The 13,537-nt window shown below is 43.7% G+C and overlaps 1 protein-coding gene across 2 annotated transcripts in view; it reads left to right on the forward strand.

The window, feature by feature from the left end:
* The window catches only part of dusp8a (dual specificity phosphatase 8a), a 45,085-nt gene that overhangs the window by 2,899 nt on the left and 28,649 nt on the right, over window positions 1–13,537 (forward strand). For both annotated transcript variants that reach the window (XM_052060073.1, XM_052060072.1), the window contains exons 2-3: window positions 3,312–3,695; window positions 12,644–12,782. In XM_052060073.1, coding sequence (XP_051916033.1) covers window positions 3,459–3,695; window positions 12,644–12,782 — 376 coding nt within the window. In that variant the 5' untranslated portion in view covers window positions 3,312–3,458. The remainder of the gene's footprint in view (window positions 1–3,311; window positions 3,696–12,643; window positions 12,783–13,537) is intronic.

Here is a 13,537-nt window from a genome sequence, read left to right on the forward strand (position 1 = left end):
GTCTCTATGGCAACAGCAGAATCTGCTGCGGGCCTTCAACTCTCATTCTGCTCCATTTTGCCTCGGCGTATTTTCGTCCGCTCCCGTTTCCCTGCTCGTGCCTAACCCCTGCCCTCTTTTAGCCTAATTGCTCCTTTGTTTTATTTGCGTGTTCTTTATGATTGATTATGGAGGAAGACTAATGATTTGATGAGTTTGGGCTCTGTCATCGTCTGTCCGCTTCTTTCTTTTTTTTCTCGTTTCCTTTGCTTCTTCCTGTATCATTCCCTCTCTCGGCCAAACAAACGGGCTTTACTCATGCGCACACAAGGCATTGAACGATGTGATGCACCACGTACAAAGCTGCCCGCTCCTCCCATCCCTGATTTCTGCACAAACGCTAAGAAGGGAAGGATGGAGGAGGCTGGGAGAAAACTTGGTAATGGGAGGGTGTGGAGGAGCGGTTGCTCTTAGACTTAGGCTGCATCAGATGTTTTACTCTGCATTAGGCAAACAGAAAAAAATGGAACTTTGGAAGCTGTGTTCTTAGCTGCTTGTCTGAGCTCTGCATCCTCATGTTAGGTCTGCTACATGACAAGTGGCAGGGTGGTTGCAACGTACAGTAGCAAGGGGCTGCCTTCGAGGTGTAATTGCTTCTCAGCAAGGTATGCAGTAACCTCAACATACTGTACAAGATTATTTTAAATCATTGATTCAGTTTTCTGTGTTGCAGCAAAATATATATACCATGTTTACAATTTAGGATTCCATTTCTTGATCTATCAGGCAGTTGCCCAAGCAAGGCACTGTCAAAGGACTATTTTTTTTTTCAGTTGAACGTACTTAAGTCAAGTCAACTTTACTGTCAAATATGCTCCATGCGAAACATACAGCGCGGATGAAATTTCTTTCCTCTCAACCTCAGTGCAAACACAGGAGAGAGAGGAGCCGCTGCAGGTACCCGTACTGCCATCAACCGAACAGTTAACATAAAATGACAAAATAATACAACACAACACATAAGACACAGACAGTCATGCAATATAAACGACTTTTCTGCATCCACTTAATTTGATCATGTACTGTCCATTGGTTGCACATTTTTAAAATGTGTTAAATTGACATGCATTAGTTTACCATATTTTGATGATGAAATGGGTACTTTTTGAAAACCCTTTTTTTTTTACAAGTTTTGCTCCAGCAATTTGCTCTGCAACACGTGTGCATGTTTTAATGACAGGCTGTAGCTATCATGTTTTTCTGTTGCCTTATAGTTAGTTCATCACTCCCTTGCCTTAGATGGCTTGGTTGCTTTTGGCAGGGTGAAAATAATGAAGCCATGGCATTCACCAGCTCCCAGTTAGCCTCTTCAACTGTGGGATGCTCCAAACAGTTGGATGAGCATTCCTCAACGTTCTCAGTCTCTTTTGTCACCTGTTCCAGCTTTTTGGGAATCAGCCATACAATTCAAAGTTAATAATTATTTGCGAAAAACTGTAACATTTATCAGTTTAAAATGAAATATATTTTCTTTGGAGTGTATTCAACTAAATCTAGACATGATTTACAAATCAGCTTCTCTTAATCAGCGTTTTTTTTTTTATTATTAAAGAATTTTGAATGTGGAGTGGTTGAAATTTTTTTTCTCCCCAAGGGGCCACTAGGGAGGCCTCAGTTGCCAATCCCTGTTTTTGGTTAACCTCCCATATTTATTTTGAACATTGATTTTAAAGGAATTGTCAAAAAAATAATACAAATATGCTACGCTTACAAAAGTATGTTAGTAAGCAATGATAATTTTTAAAAAAGCATACTTCTTTGAAAAAAGGAGTAGGAAAACATATGGTTCATATCCCCTAATCACTACAGTATGTCATTGTCAATATATGAAGAATATTTAATAGTAATACACTGCTCTCTCTTCATGAAATCAAATGCCATATGTACCATACACCAATATGCAAGACACATTCACAATGACGACATTCAAGTACCTAAATGTGGTTCTTTCCTCGACCCATGACTTGTTAGTACAATACAGTTATCATTCATGACTGTCTATTTTGCATCACTGAAAACATAAAATACGGTAATACAAATTTTAATGCTCTCCGTTCGAATATCTTGTGACGCATGGTCACGTGTAGTGTGAATTGAATTTACAGGTTCCACAGAATGCATAGTAGTGTTGTTGGCATTTTGTTTTTCCTTGACAAAATAAAAGAGCCAGTGTATTTATTTCCCTTTGGCTTTGCTTTCATTTGCTTAATTGGACCTTCCAAAAAAAACTCCTTACTGTCAAGCCATCTTTCCCTACGTCTCCGACCTGTTAGAATCCCTCGGCCTCACATTACTCTCCCTTTTCACCTGAGGTTTAAACTTCCATTTAGGCTTCAGGCCTAGATGAGGAGAGGCCTATCTATATTTCATGACACCATGTGCCTGTGGATGAATAAAACAGCACTGCATTCACACTGACCTTCTCGTTGTCGCCTGACATGTTGTCAGGGAAGTGACCGTGAACCTATCGAGTATTTTCTGTCAAACAAAACAGTACACAAGTTGTCTGATGGCCTTGCGTAGCTTTGCGCACATGCATGTTGCTCCCATAAACCACACCATGCTCCACAAATGTTGAAGTGAACAGCGACCAAGAGAAGCGATTCACGGTGCCTAAAGCGGCAGTCCCTCAATTTTATAAACAGTTGAAAAATTTTTTATCCAGGACTTAAATTATTCTCGGAAGAGGTAGTTCGAGCGTGTTTTTTTCCCCCCCTCTCCCTACCCAGCGTTTTCCTTTCCGAATTCTGATTGTAATTTCCCCATTGCGGGACAAATAAAAGATATCTTAATCTTAATAAAGGATATCTTAACACATACACACACACATGCGCTCACGCACATAAACGCACACACACTCACACATATCTCACTGGCTATTCCTTCACGTCGAGACCTGTGCTCCAAATTCCCCGGGCTTAATTTGTCCCACTCCCAGTCCCATCGTTTCCTGTTTCATGAGCTGCCGCACCAGAGTCCATCAACATCAGAGCAACCTTCACACACAAACGTGCATGCGATTTTTTTATTATTATTTTTTTTTTATGTGCAGGGGGAACTTAAAACCTAAAATTGTGCCAACCTATTTGAAGTGTAGTATTGCTTTTAATTCCTGCTAGTTTTGTTGAGGTGGTCATGTGGGTCACATCTGATTGTCAGCCGTATCATGTTGACGAGCACCTTTAAAAAAACAAAACAATAATGACGTTCAAGTAGTCATTCACTTTAATGTCTTGTTATTCTCGCTTAAGTATTTTACTTTCTTTCCTCAGGCTGCATGAATCTCTTAACACCTGCGTCAATGATCCCGTTTATCCTCTGACCCCGCCTTCTTTTGCCCGTCTCTTCCTCCTCCTGGACTGCTCCTCATCCACACCTTCATCTTTGGCCCAGAGGGACCACGGCACCCCTCCGACATCATGGCAGGGGAGAAAGGGCCTACGAAGCGAAGCACCATGGACATCAAGCGTCTGGCAAGCCTCATCCAGAGAGGAACCGGGCGCTTGCTGGTGATTGACAGCAGGACATTTTCTGAGTACAATGCATCACACGTGCAGGGAGCAGTCAACGTTTGCTGTTCCAAGCTTGTGAAGAGACGGCTGCAGCAGGATAAGGTGTCTGTCACAGAGCTACTGCAGCCCAATGGGAAAATAAAGGTGAGTTTGAAGATTTGCCAGCCTTACAGCTTTGTTCTGCTGAGATGTGACACAAAGGGGAAGAGATCAGAGTGTTGTTGGGTAACCATTTTCTATTACAGCAGCGCACCTCTCTTTGTCTGATGCACGGCATAGGATATCTTGAATCTTGTAAACTTGCATGCCTCTGGAATCAGGTAATAAAATGTCATCTGAAATCTTAATAATATATATGATTTAAATAGCCTTACAATTATACTGTACTAGCTGGTTCGCCGCCCTTAGGGCGGCTCATCAGCTAGTTCCTGCGGAAGGCTGGTAAGATGGGCCTTCAGCCCACAAAAGTGTTGTTGCTTGGTTCAACTTTTTGTTCATCTTCATTGCTTATCGCGAAAATAAAGAGATGTTTAGCTCTACAAAATAACTAACAATTTCATTGCAATGCTTGTGGGTAGACAACATTTTTTCGCTAAGATGCCCGCGCGATCGTAGTGAGCCACTGCCTGAGCGGCGCAGTGGCGGCGCGCAGTGGCGGCGCGCAGTGGCGGCGCGCAGTGGCGGCGCGCAGTGGCGGCGCGCAGCGGCGCGGTGAAGTAGGTACGTTTTGAAAAGGGACAGACGGAAGGACAGACCGCGTGCGGGACGACGCGCAATATATATATAGATTAGGATCAGGATGAACCTGTTACCTCTCGGTATACACAATTCTAATAACACCTAAAATGAAAAAAACATTTTAAAGCCCATCACCAAAGTCAATAAAGCTACTAATACGAATGGATGTGAATTTTTCATCCCCTTTGATTCTGTCACACTTTCTAAGCCTTCTCCTGCACTCAAGGATTCTTCCAGGATCCTTTGCAGTGCCGTCGTCATGGCTTTCTTGATGTTGTCACCATCTTTAAAACAGCTCCCCGCTTGAGCTTAGAAGATAATTATCAGCGAGGAACTGTCCAATGCTCATGGCATTGCGAGCAGTTGCATCATCATGGTGAAGCAGCCGTGAATCTTCCTGTTAAAACTGAACAAGGCAAATTGGAGCAGGACCTCTTTGTGGACCGACTTGTTGATCTTCTGGCCCGGTGGCAAGAGCCTGCGGTGGAAGATGCACATAACATTAAAGAATGGCATCGGCATGACTTAAAATGTTTTGGACGTTGAGTATCTTGCTCTCTTATACTTTGCCGGTGTCAAATTCTTAACTTTTGGTCTTACTTGTAGATCCATGACCCTAGCAAGTCTGGTTTCATTTGTGTCATTATTCGCTCTGATCACTGCTTGACACGATATGTCTGCGTTCAAAGTTTTGTGACACCTACCCCACAACCTTTCAGACAGGCATATTTGAGCAGTTGCCCAAGAGTCTGTACAACTACTTTGCCACACTTTACGCAAAGATTGATTGAAGAGGAAGATTGTTTTTTCTTCTTTCCTCTGTTAATACAGTATTTGACTACTTTTTGATCGAGAGGGAGCTCAACTCAGATGCAGTACTGCAAAGAACAAATTTGTAAAATGTTTTCCTAATTTTAGCATCACACCACTCTGCTATAAGTCAGCGGAGGACAGGTTTGTGATCATTTATCACACTAATACCCCTTTCCCACTGCCGCAATACCACGGGTAAACACGCATTTTTGGCCAGTGGGAAAGGCTCACTGGCCAGTGTTGATCCATGTCCACCAACACGCCATGGGAGGCGGTTTGTGATCACTTCCGCTCCGTTTCGCTTGCAGTTTGAAAGCCTGACACGGCAGCTGCCCGGTAATTACGTGATGACATAGGGCGGTACGGTAGCAAATAGTTGATCCTCCGCTGCTTTTCGACCATTTTGAGGATGGTAAAAAGCATGATAAAAGAAAGAACACTCTCCTCCATGTCATCATCGACATCATCTACGCCAGGTGTCACCAACATTTTTGAGGGTGAGAGCAACTTCATGTGTACCGATTGTGTGAAGGGCTACCAAATTGATACACGTCTGAAATAACATATTTGTCCAAAATACCTTCAATAATATGAGGATGTGTTATTTTTAATACTTGATGATTTAAATTGTCAGACTTTGATCGTGTTTCGAAATGTCTCACAGTACTGCCAATGTTTGCATTTTTAAATCATAATTTCTACTAGCAAATCACAATGTCCAGGCACTGGCGGGCTACTCAAGTGGTCTTCACGGGCTACCTGGTGCCCGCGGGCACCATGTTGGTGACCACTGATCTACGCAATCACAGCGTGGTGATGTAACCAGACGGAAAGTGGTGGAAGGATCGCCTTATGTTGATCAATAGGAAAGGGACAATATGCCAATTGGTTGCGTGTCACTGCTATCTACTCATTTCAGTGGGGTATAAAAGTCAGCATGCTCACTCACTGGATGCAGCTTATTAGCGTATTAAGGGCTTAACCCAAACTCATCCAAAGGCCCTCCTGTCAACAAATATTTACCCTGCTTAAAGTGCCCTCAGGAAAATCACTGACTCCATGACATTTCCACACCACAGCATGATGATCCCTCTTCTGCAAAGAGAATCAACACTAGTCCGGTGTGATGTTAGTTAGACAGGCGCACATACTGTAGGTTTGTTGCTTTTCAGTGTCCCAGGAATTGGATCCTCTTGTTTTCCATGACTTCTAGTCTGAATATGACAGCCTTTTTTTCCATGTCCTGTCCGGCCATGGCACGCTGACTCCTGTATTTTTAGTCACTGCGTGAAACTCAAGAAAGTCTGAGAGGGGAAACCTAAGCGGGGAGCGGGTGTTGTTGGTGTGTCTTGTGTTTGGGATGGTGACTGACAGTATTGCATGACGGGACAGGAACAAAGCTGGGGTTATGACACATGGAATACTTCAAAGTTGCTTGTGGTGTTTCTCCAAAATTTAAAAAAAAAGTATTTGTATTTGTTTATTCCATGTCATGCAATCAAATGCTGACGCACCAAGGTTCATAATACTGTACGGTGTTATATGGGGTCCATCTCTCCGTTGAGCCATGGATTCTTGGATTTTTGTAAGCCTTATAACATTTCTGACTGTCAAAATCAGCCCAATAGGTGCCTCAAAGTTTCTTCATTTCCCTCTCTTCTTCCTCTTCCTATCCCTATCTGGTGTTGCCCCATTGCTGGTTTGTTATGATACCCCCCAACCCCTCCACTCGCCCAGTAAAGAGGATAAGGCGTGCGATTAATGCGAGGCTGGATAAAGCTGGAACCAGCCGGGTGAAAGAGGAGGGCCTGACAGACCAAGACTCTTTTGTTATTGGCTAAGCATGACATCATCTCTTTTGTGTGGCCACTGGCAGACCGCGGGCTCGGCACGTGGAGACTGGCTGTGCGATGTTAATACTGGCTTCCAGCTCATCCCCAACACGAATACACATGCGGACCCTGACCCCCCCCCCCCCAACCCCCCCACCAGGCTCTGCGCAACGCCAAGGGCCGCGCGTCAACCAGCCAAAATGGCAAAGGACACCATTGTAGTTCTTTGTTAAGGAAGTGAATACAGGAAGCTCGGAAGCAGGAGAGCCCCACTGAGGGTTTTACTCATGGCCGAGCTGCAGCCTTCGCCACCTCCTTGACTGCTTCCTACTTCACATCACGTTGGGCTGTAATAGCTTGCACCCCCCAGGCGTTGCACTTAACCACTTTCATAAAAGCTCCCAATGCTTCAGTTAACTGAGTTGATTGAACATCCATCCATTGGTACTCCAGCAAACTAAACCGTCTCCTCTTCTCTTTTTACAAGCCCTCTTTATGGGTGCAAGCTGTCAATGTCGGTCAGAAAGACATTGATTCAGTGGGATAAATGGTGGCGGAATTTCAGTCTGTGGTGTGGCACAGGCTTTGGAATTGGTCTCCTCTTGCCCTTTCGGACACACAAGTTTATTCTCCGGAAGTGGCTAGTTTCTTGGCTGAAGTGCAGCTAATCCATTCTCCAGCCATTTTGCTCCCGCCCCACCACACAGTATGTTGTCATTTGCAAGATGTAAATACATTAGGATTCTGTGGAGTGGTGTCGAAATAGGGTCAGACACTGTGTGCATGGTAGCATTTAAGGCTACAACAAAGCATTATTTTAAGAATTATTCTCACGATTAATCAATGAATCCGATTTTAAAAATCATGAATTTCCATTGCTTTCTTCAAAAATTCAAAAACAGGACAGCATTTCAAATTGACAGTGCACAAACAAAAACAAGATAGTTGGTAAAAAATTGTGATCATTATTTGTCAAAGTAAAAGCTGATGTTTCCACTCCACTTCACTGAAGGAAAATACAAATTGGAAAATGCTTCCTGAAACTACAAGCAACTATAAATTGAAAAAGAAATCTAAACGATGATCAAATAATTCTTGATTAATTTGATGATTGATTACTTGTCATATACCATTGCACTTCCCGTGTTGTGTGTATTTTAAATACATTGGGATGTTCATTTTGCAGACTTATTTACTTTAATAGATACTCACCTTTTGCAAATACCTGATTATTGTCCAAAAGACAGGGAATTAAGGAAAATTTTAAGAAAAAAAAACCCACACTTGGTGCTGAAACCACAAAGGTTCACTGAAATTGTGGCAGCACGGTGGGAACGGTTAGCACATCTCTCTGTCCGCCTGCGTTTGAATCTCAGCTCTGAGTCTCCTGAATAGAGTGTGCATATTGTCCACGTGCTTCCTCCTACATTCCCGAGCCAAGCCTTTTGGGTTAATTTGGCGAGTTATATTTTTATCTGCAAACGTGCTGTTATGTTACAATTCTGGATGCCAGAGATTTACCGGTGGCAGGAAGATAAAGTAATTTAAAATCAACGAATATGAAATGAGAGTTCTTTTTGTCCTACAGTCTTGCTAGTCTCAGAGGAACGTAGTTGATGATTCCCTGTGTTGATTCTTTCCTACATGAAACAGTGTGGCAATCCTGGAATTCTCACTCACGTTTATTTAACGCCCTGTTGAAAGGATGACGTGTTACTTTTATGAGGTCATAACTGCCATTGTTTAAATCTCTGAGATATATGTTCACTACCCAAAAAAATACAAATAAAAGCACAAAAAGGAGTGATGGTGTTTTAAGGGAAGGAAACATGGCTTGACGTAAGACTGAGGTAATGGTTTAACCGGATCTGCAGCATGCATGTTTGTGTGGCGTGCAGAAAACTGTCGTCATTAGTTTTTCAAAAAGTACAATTATAACACTTTTAGCTGGCACACAAGTATGAAGATGAGTTATTCATTCATTCATTCATCTTCCGTACCGCTTGATCCTCACTAGGGTCGCGGGGGGTGCTGGAGCCCATCCCAGCCGTCTCCGGGCAGTAGGCGGGGGACACCCTGAATCGGTTGCCAGCCAATCGCAGGGCTGAAGATGAGTTAATGACTCTTAATAGCAAATCAGAAAAACAAAAAATATAACAATACAGCCTGACGTCATGAATACGTCACACAAGCTTCAAGTGAACAATTGTTCAATTTTAAGCACGCTCCATTTGTAAATGATAGTAAATGTGGGCTGAAGTCTAACTATTTTTGCTATTTTCTTGGGTGGTGGGGGGTTAGAGGTGCATTCAACCTTAGAAACCCACTCGTGTAGCTGTGAGCAATTGGCTACAAGGTAAGTTAATTATTTTGACCCAGCAAATTGATCTGAAGATTGGATTTGGGTGGGTTGAAAAGCTGAAGCTGAGGTGGCCATTTTTGTGTGTACAAAAGCTGATGCATATGTAATGTCTTGTGGGCTCAGTGGTAACACCGCTCACTAATGGAAACTGGGATCGGGGTTAAAATTTTAAATCCCTGTCAGGGCAGATGACCCAATGAAAATGGGTGGCTAGTGTAAAAATGGAGCAAAACATATCATGCGAGTGACTTGCTGGTAACCACTTTCTCAGTAGCTTTAACTCATCAGTGTGCTTTGTTTCTTACCTCTTGTTGGCTCAAAATCTGAACATAACGTGCTGGGTTGAATTCTCAACCCAAGCATTGGCCCGGTCCCTTTGAAACCCAGCGCTGTGTTCGCCATTTCACCCCATTTGGGCCACGGGGCAGTTTTTCGTGTGTGATGTGGACTAGCATGGGGTCTAACATCGTGAAGGCAGCAACCAAGAAGAAAATTATGAATTTTAAAGAACTACCTCTTGCAGGTCTCAATAAAACAAACCAATTAGTAGTTGCTCCATGCAGTTGGCATCTACCACAAATACGCACAGACTCCCTGATTTTGAAGGGGAGCATTGGGACGTAATGCAAGGCACACACGATCGGCCACTGGCTATCACAACTCCATATGAATTAAAAGAAGTACAAAAGCTCTGAGACACATCCATCATTGCAGTTGCGGCAGCTGTCGGTGCCAGTCAATGACATCATCAGGTCCCAGGGTCATTCCAGCGGTGAGAGAAATGTGTCACGCCCTGTGTGTTAGAGTCTTCAAATGACTGATCAACTGCCAGAAGAGGCGGCTTTGTGTTAGCATGCAATGTGCTTTAGATAATGTTAGCTGCCTGCATGGTTGGTGTTTTGGGATTTCACAAAAGTGAAGCTATCAAGTTGCAAGACACAAACTTATGTGCATATCTCTGTTCAGTAGCCTTGCCGAGGGTCAAGATGTTTCGCGTTCTTGCACTGGCACCGCAGTATCCCACAGTTCAAGGCTACGAATCCTGTATGCAGCCAAGCAACATTACAATGCCTGCATAACATAGACGTCAGAACCAGAATAGCTTACACAGTACAATGCTTTATACATTCTACAATGAAGTCTTATTTCAAAGGAATATGTGACACACTCAACCCTAGCCTGTTGCATTTCGGTTCTGCACAAATGCTATCGTCTGCATATCCTTCAAATAAAAGCATATATATCTATCTATACCTCATTTTCATTTAGTCTCCCCTTCAATATCTCCCCTCATGCTTTAATACTGTCTTTGCTTTAATACCCTCCCCCCACCCCTTCCTTTTGTTTTATTTTTTTGTTCTTTGAGCCACCCTCTCTCTACATCGCTGTCTCCATGGCCCCTCCTAGATTCTCCCTTCTTACCGCAAGCATTGCTTGTTTACCTGCAGTGTTCATGCGTCACAACGCCGGGCCAGCACTGCAGAGGGATGGAGACAGTTATCATGCTGCAGTCTTACATCTTGCAGCTCTAAACTGCTAGATCATTGACTTTTACTCCACTGAAGTCATGCATATAGCTCACGTGACTTTTAAACATTTGAAAAAATGTCAGAAATTGGTTAAGAAAGTTTCCTGAACAGTCACATTAGTCAGCATGTCACTTGTATGCTTATGCTGTCATTGGGCAAGTTGATTACTGCTCTATGTATGAGTTAATGAATGCAAAACAAGGTATCTTTTCATCAGTATGATGGTGCAAGTGCATATCGAGGTAACTTAATGCAAATACAACCTCCAGTATACATTCATGAACAAAAATAACACACAAAAAAACCCCTTTTTTATTTTAGTTTAATTTTTTGCATAAATGCCAAATAGTTGACTCCCTGTCTGGCTTATAGAGACCTGGTCTATTTTTACCACACTGCTTAGCGGTTTTATCCCCTCAAAATAAACTTTATTCATTCATTGCACTCTGCTGTTTATGTGTGTTTGCTGTAAACTTATTCACTGTAATCCTCAGGCATTGAGATGAAGGTCATAAATGAACAGTAAAATAAGAAATGTGCTTTTTGGGAATACTGCCTGTCTCACATGCAGTATTTTGATTACAGTTACATTCCGAGTACAGTGGTGTGTACTTTGTCATTCACCCCTCTGCTCGACAATGCCATAACCCATGTGCAAGGTGGGAGTTATTTATTCAAAACAGACTCTCTGCTTTTGTCTTTTCCTATTCAAACAAATTACAGGAATGCTGCAGCGTTTGTGCTTTGCTTGATTTGAATCGACCAGATGGGAGTAGCCTTTACGCGACCGCGTGCTGACCTTGTCCAGTCCAAATCACCTGCATGGCTGTCTGCCAAAGCACTCTGCTACAGCTGCTATGTTAGCAGAAACATAATCAGCTCCCCCCTGCCCCCACGTCTGACACTTAGACACATGCACACTTGCAATGAATGGCGCAATAAAGCTGTGCACGTCATGGGGCCATCATCATCAATATGCCTTTTGAATGAACTGAGTGAATGAGGCGTGTAGGAAAGTGCACTTTAGCCTGGAAGCTATTTTATATGAGGACGATGTTGTGCTAAACAAAGACACCATATTCCTCTCTTGCCTGGCCTTTTGTCCTTTTTTTCCACAGTTTTTTTCTCCATATCCCTCTCTCTTTTTCCTCACTCTCCCTCTCTCCTCCTTCCCGTCCAGTGGTGGTTCAGTGATGCAGCGATTCAGACATGCACTAGGTGCTGCCTCTTGGTCATGTGACTAAAGCCTGCCTGACAACATGGGGAAGAACAACCCAATGGACACAGATGCGCATGCTCACTTTCACATGGCAGCGCGCGCGCATGCACACCCACCCACACACACACACACACACACACACACACACACACTTAAACCCCATGCCGCCTTTAAGCCGACATCAACCGCACCACAATGATAAATGCTGCAGTGTGTTGTCGAAGCATTACTGGCTTTTCAAATTTTACTGTCACAAGTTCCCTTCTTTACCAAGCACAGGATTATCTGCAACGTAAATATTCTAGTCGTAGATGCAGCCCTTATGTATGATTCATACCATTATGCGATAGATTTATAATTTACAACAGAATCTCTGTTTACTGTTGCAGACATACTGTTGCAGACATAATCACTGGAGCTGGTATTGACTTGCCGTAACTGTCAGGAGTATGTTTATTGGTTATTTATCGTTCCTTTCCTGCCACATACCAGAGCCAGGGTGATTTGAATCTGATTTTATGCTTTGTGGTCAATCCCCATTGTTTCATTTTTCTTTCACTTAAGAATCACAGTGTGCATCTGGCTTGTTTTCTGTGCAGGTGGAACTGGGCCGCAAGCAGGAAGTGGTGGTTTATGACCAGAGTTCCAAAGAAGCAGCTCATCTGTCCAAAGACGGCTTTGTGCACATTCTCTTGGGGAAGTTGGAGGGCACCTTCCACAAAGTCTCCCTGCTTACTGGTACGGATCAGAGTTGGACTGGTAGTAGGTGTGGTTGTCTGGTTTGTGTAATTATTATTATTATTTAAAAACATAATCAGCTTTCACTCTATACCCTTCTTCTCATGGTCTTCTCATGGGCTCACCACCCATGGGAGTGGCCAAAGGGGTCGAGTACATTGTGAGCTGGTCGGCAGCCAAAGGCGGGGACCCTGGCGGTCCGATCCTCGGTTACAGAAAGCTCTAGGTACATGGAATGTCACCTCTCTTGCAGAGAAGGAGCCCGAGCTGGTGTGCGAGGTAGAGAAGTTCCGACTGGATATAGTCGGACTTGCCTCCACACACAGCCTGGGTTCTGGTACCAGTTCTCTCGAGAGGGTTTATACTCTCTTCCACTCTGGAGTTGCCCACTGTGAGAGACGCAGAGCTGGTGTGGGCATACTCATTGCCCCTCGGCTCAGTGCCTGTACATTGGAGTTCACACCGGTAGACGAGATGGGTTTGCCTCCCTCCGCCTTCGGGTGGGGGGCCGGGTCCTAACTATTGTTTGTGCGTATGCACCCAATGGCAGCTCAGCATACCCACCCTAATTGGATGCCTTGGAGGGTGTGCTCGGGACTCCCTTGTTGTGCTGGAGGACTTCAATGCTCACGTGGTCAATGACAGTGAGACCTGGAAGGGTGTGATTGGGAGGAACGACCCCCCCCCCCCCCCCCCCGATCATGATCGAGTGGTGTTTTGTTATTGGACTTCTGTGCTCGTCACGGATTGTCCAT

This window comes from Hippocampus zosterae, chromosome 3 (genome assembly GCF_025434085.1).
Source record: "Hippocampus zosterae strain Florida chromosome 3, ASM2543408v3, whole genome shotgun sequence".
In the NCBI taxonomy this organism is placed as follows: Eukaryota; Metazoa; Chordata; class Actinopteri; order Syngnathiformes; family Syngnathidae; genus Hippocampus; species Hippocampus zosterae.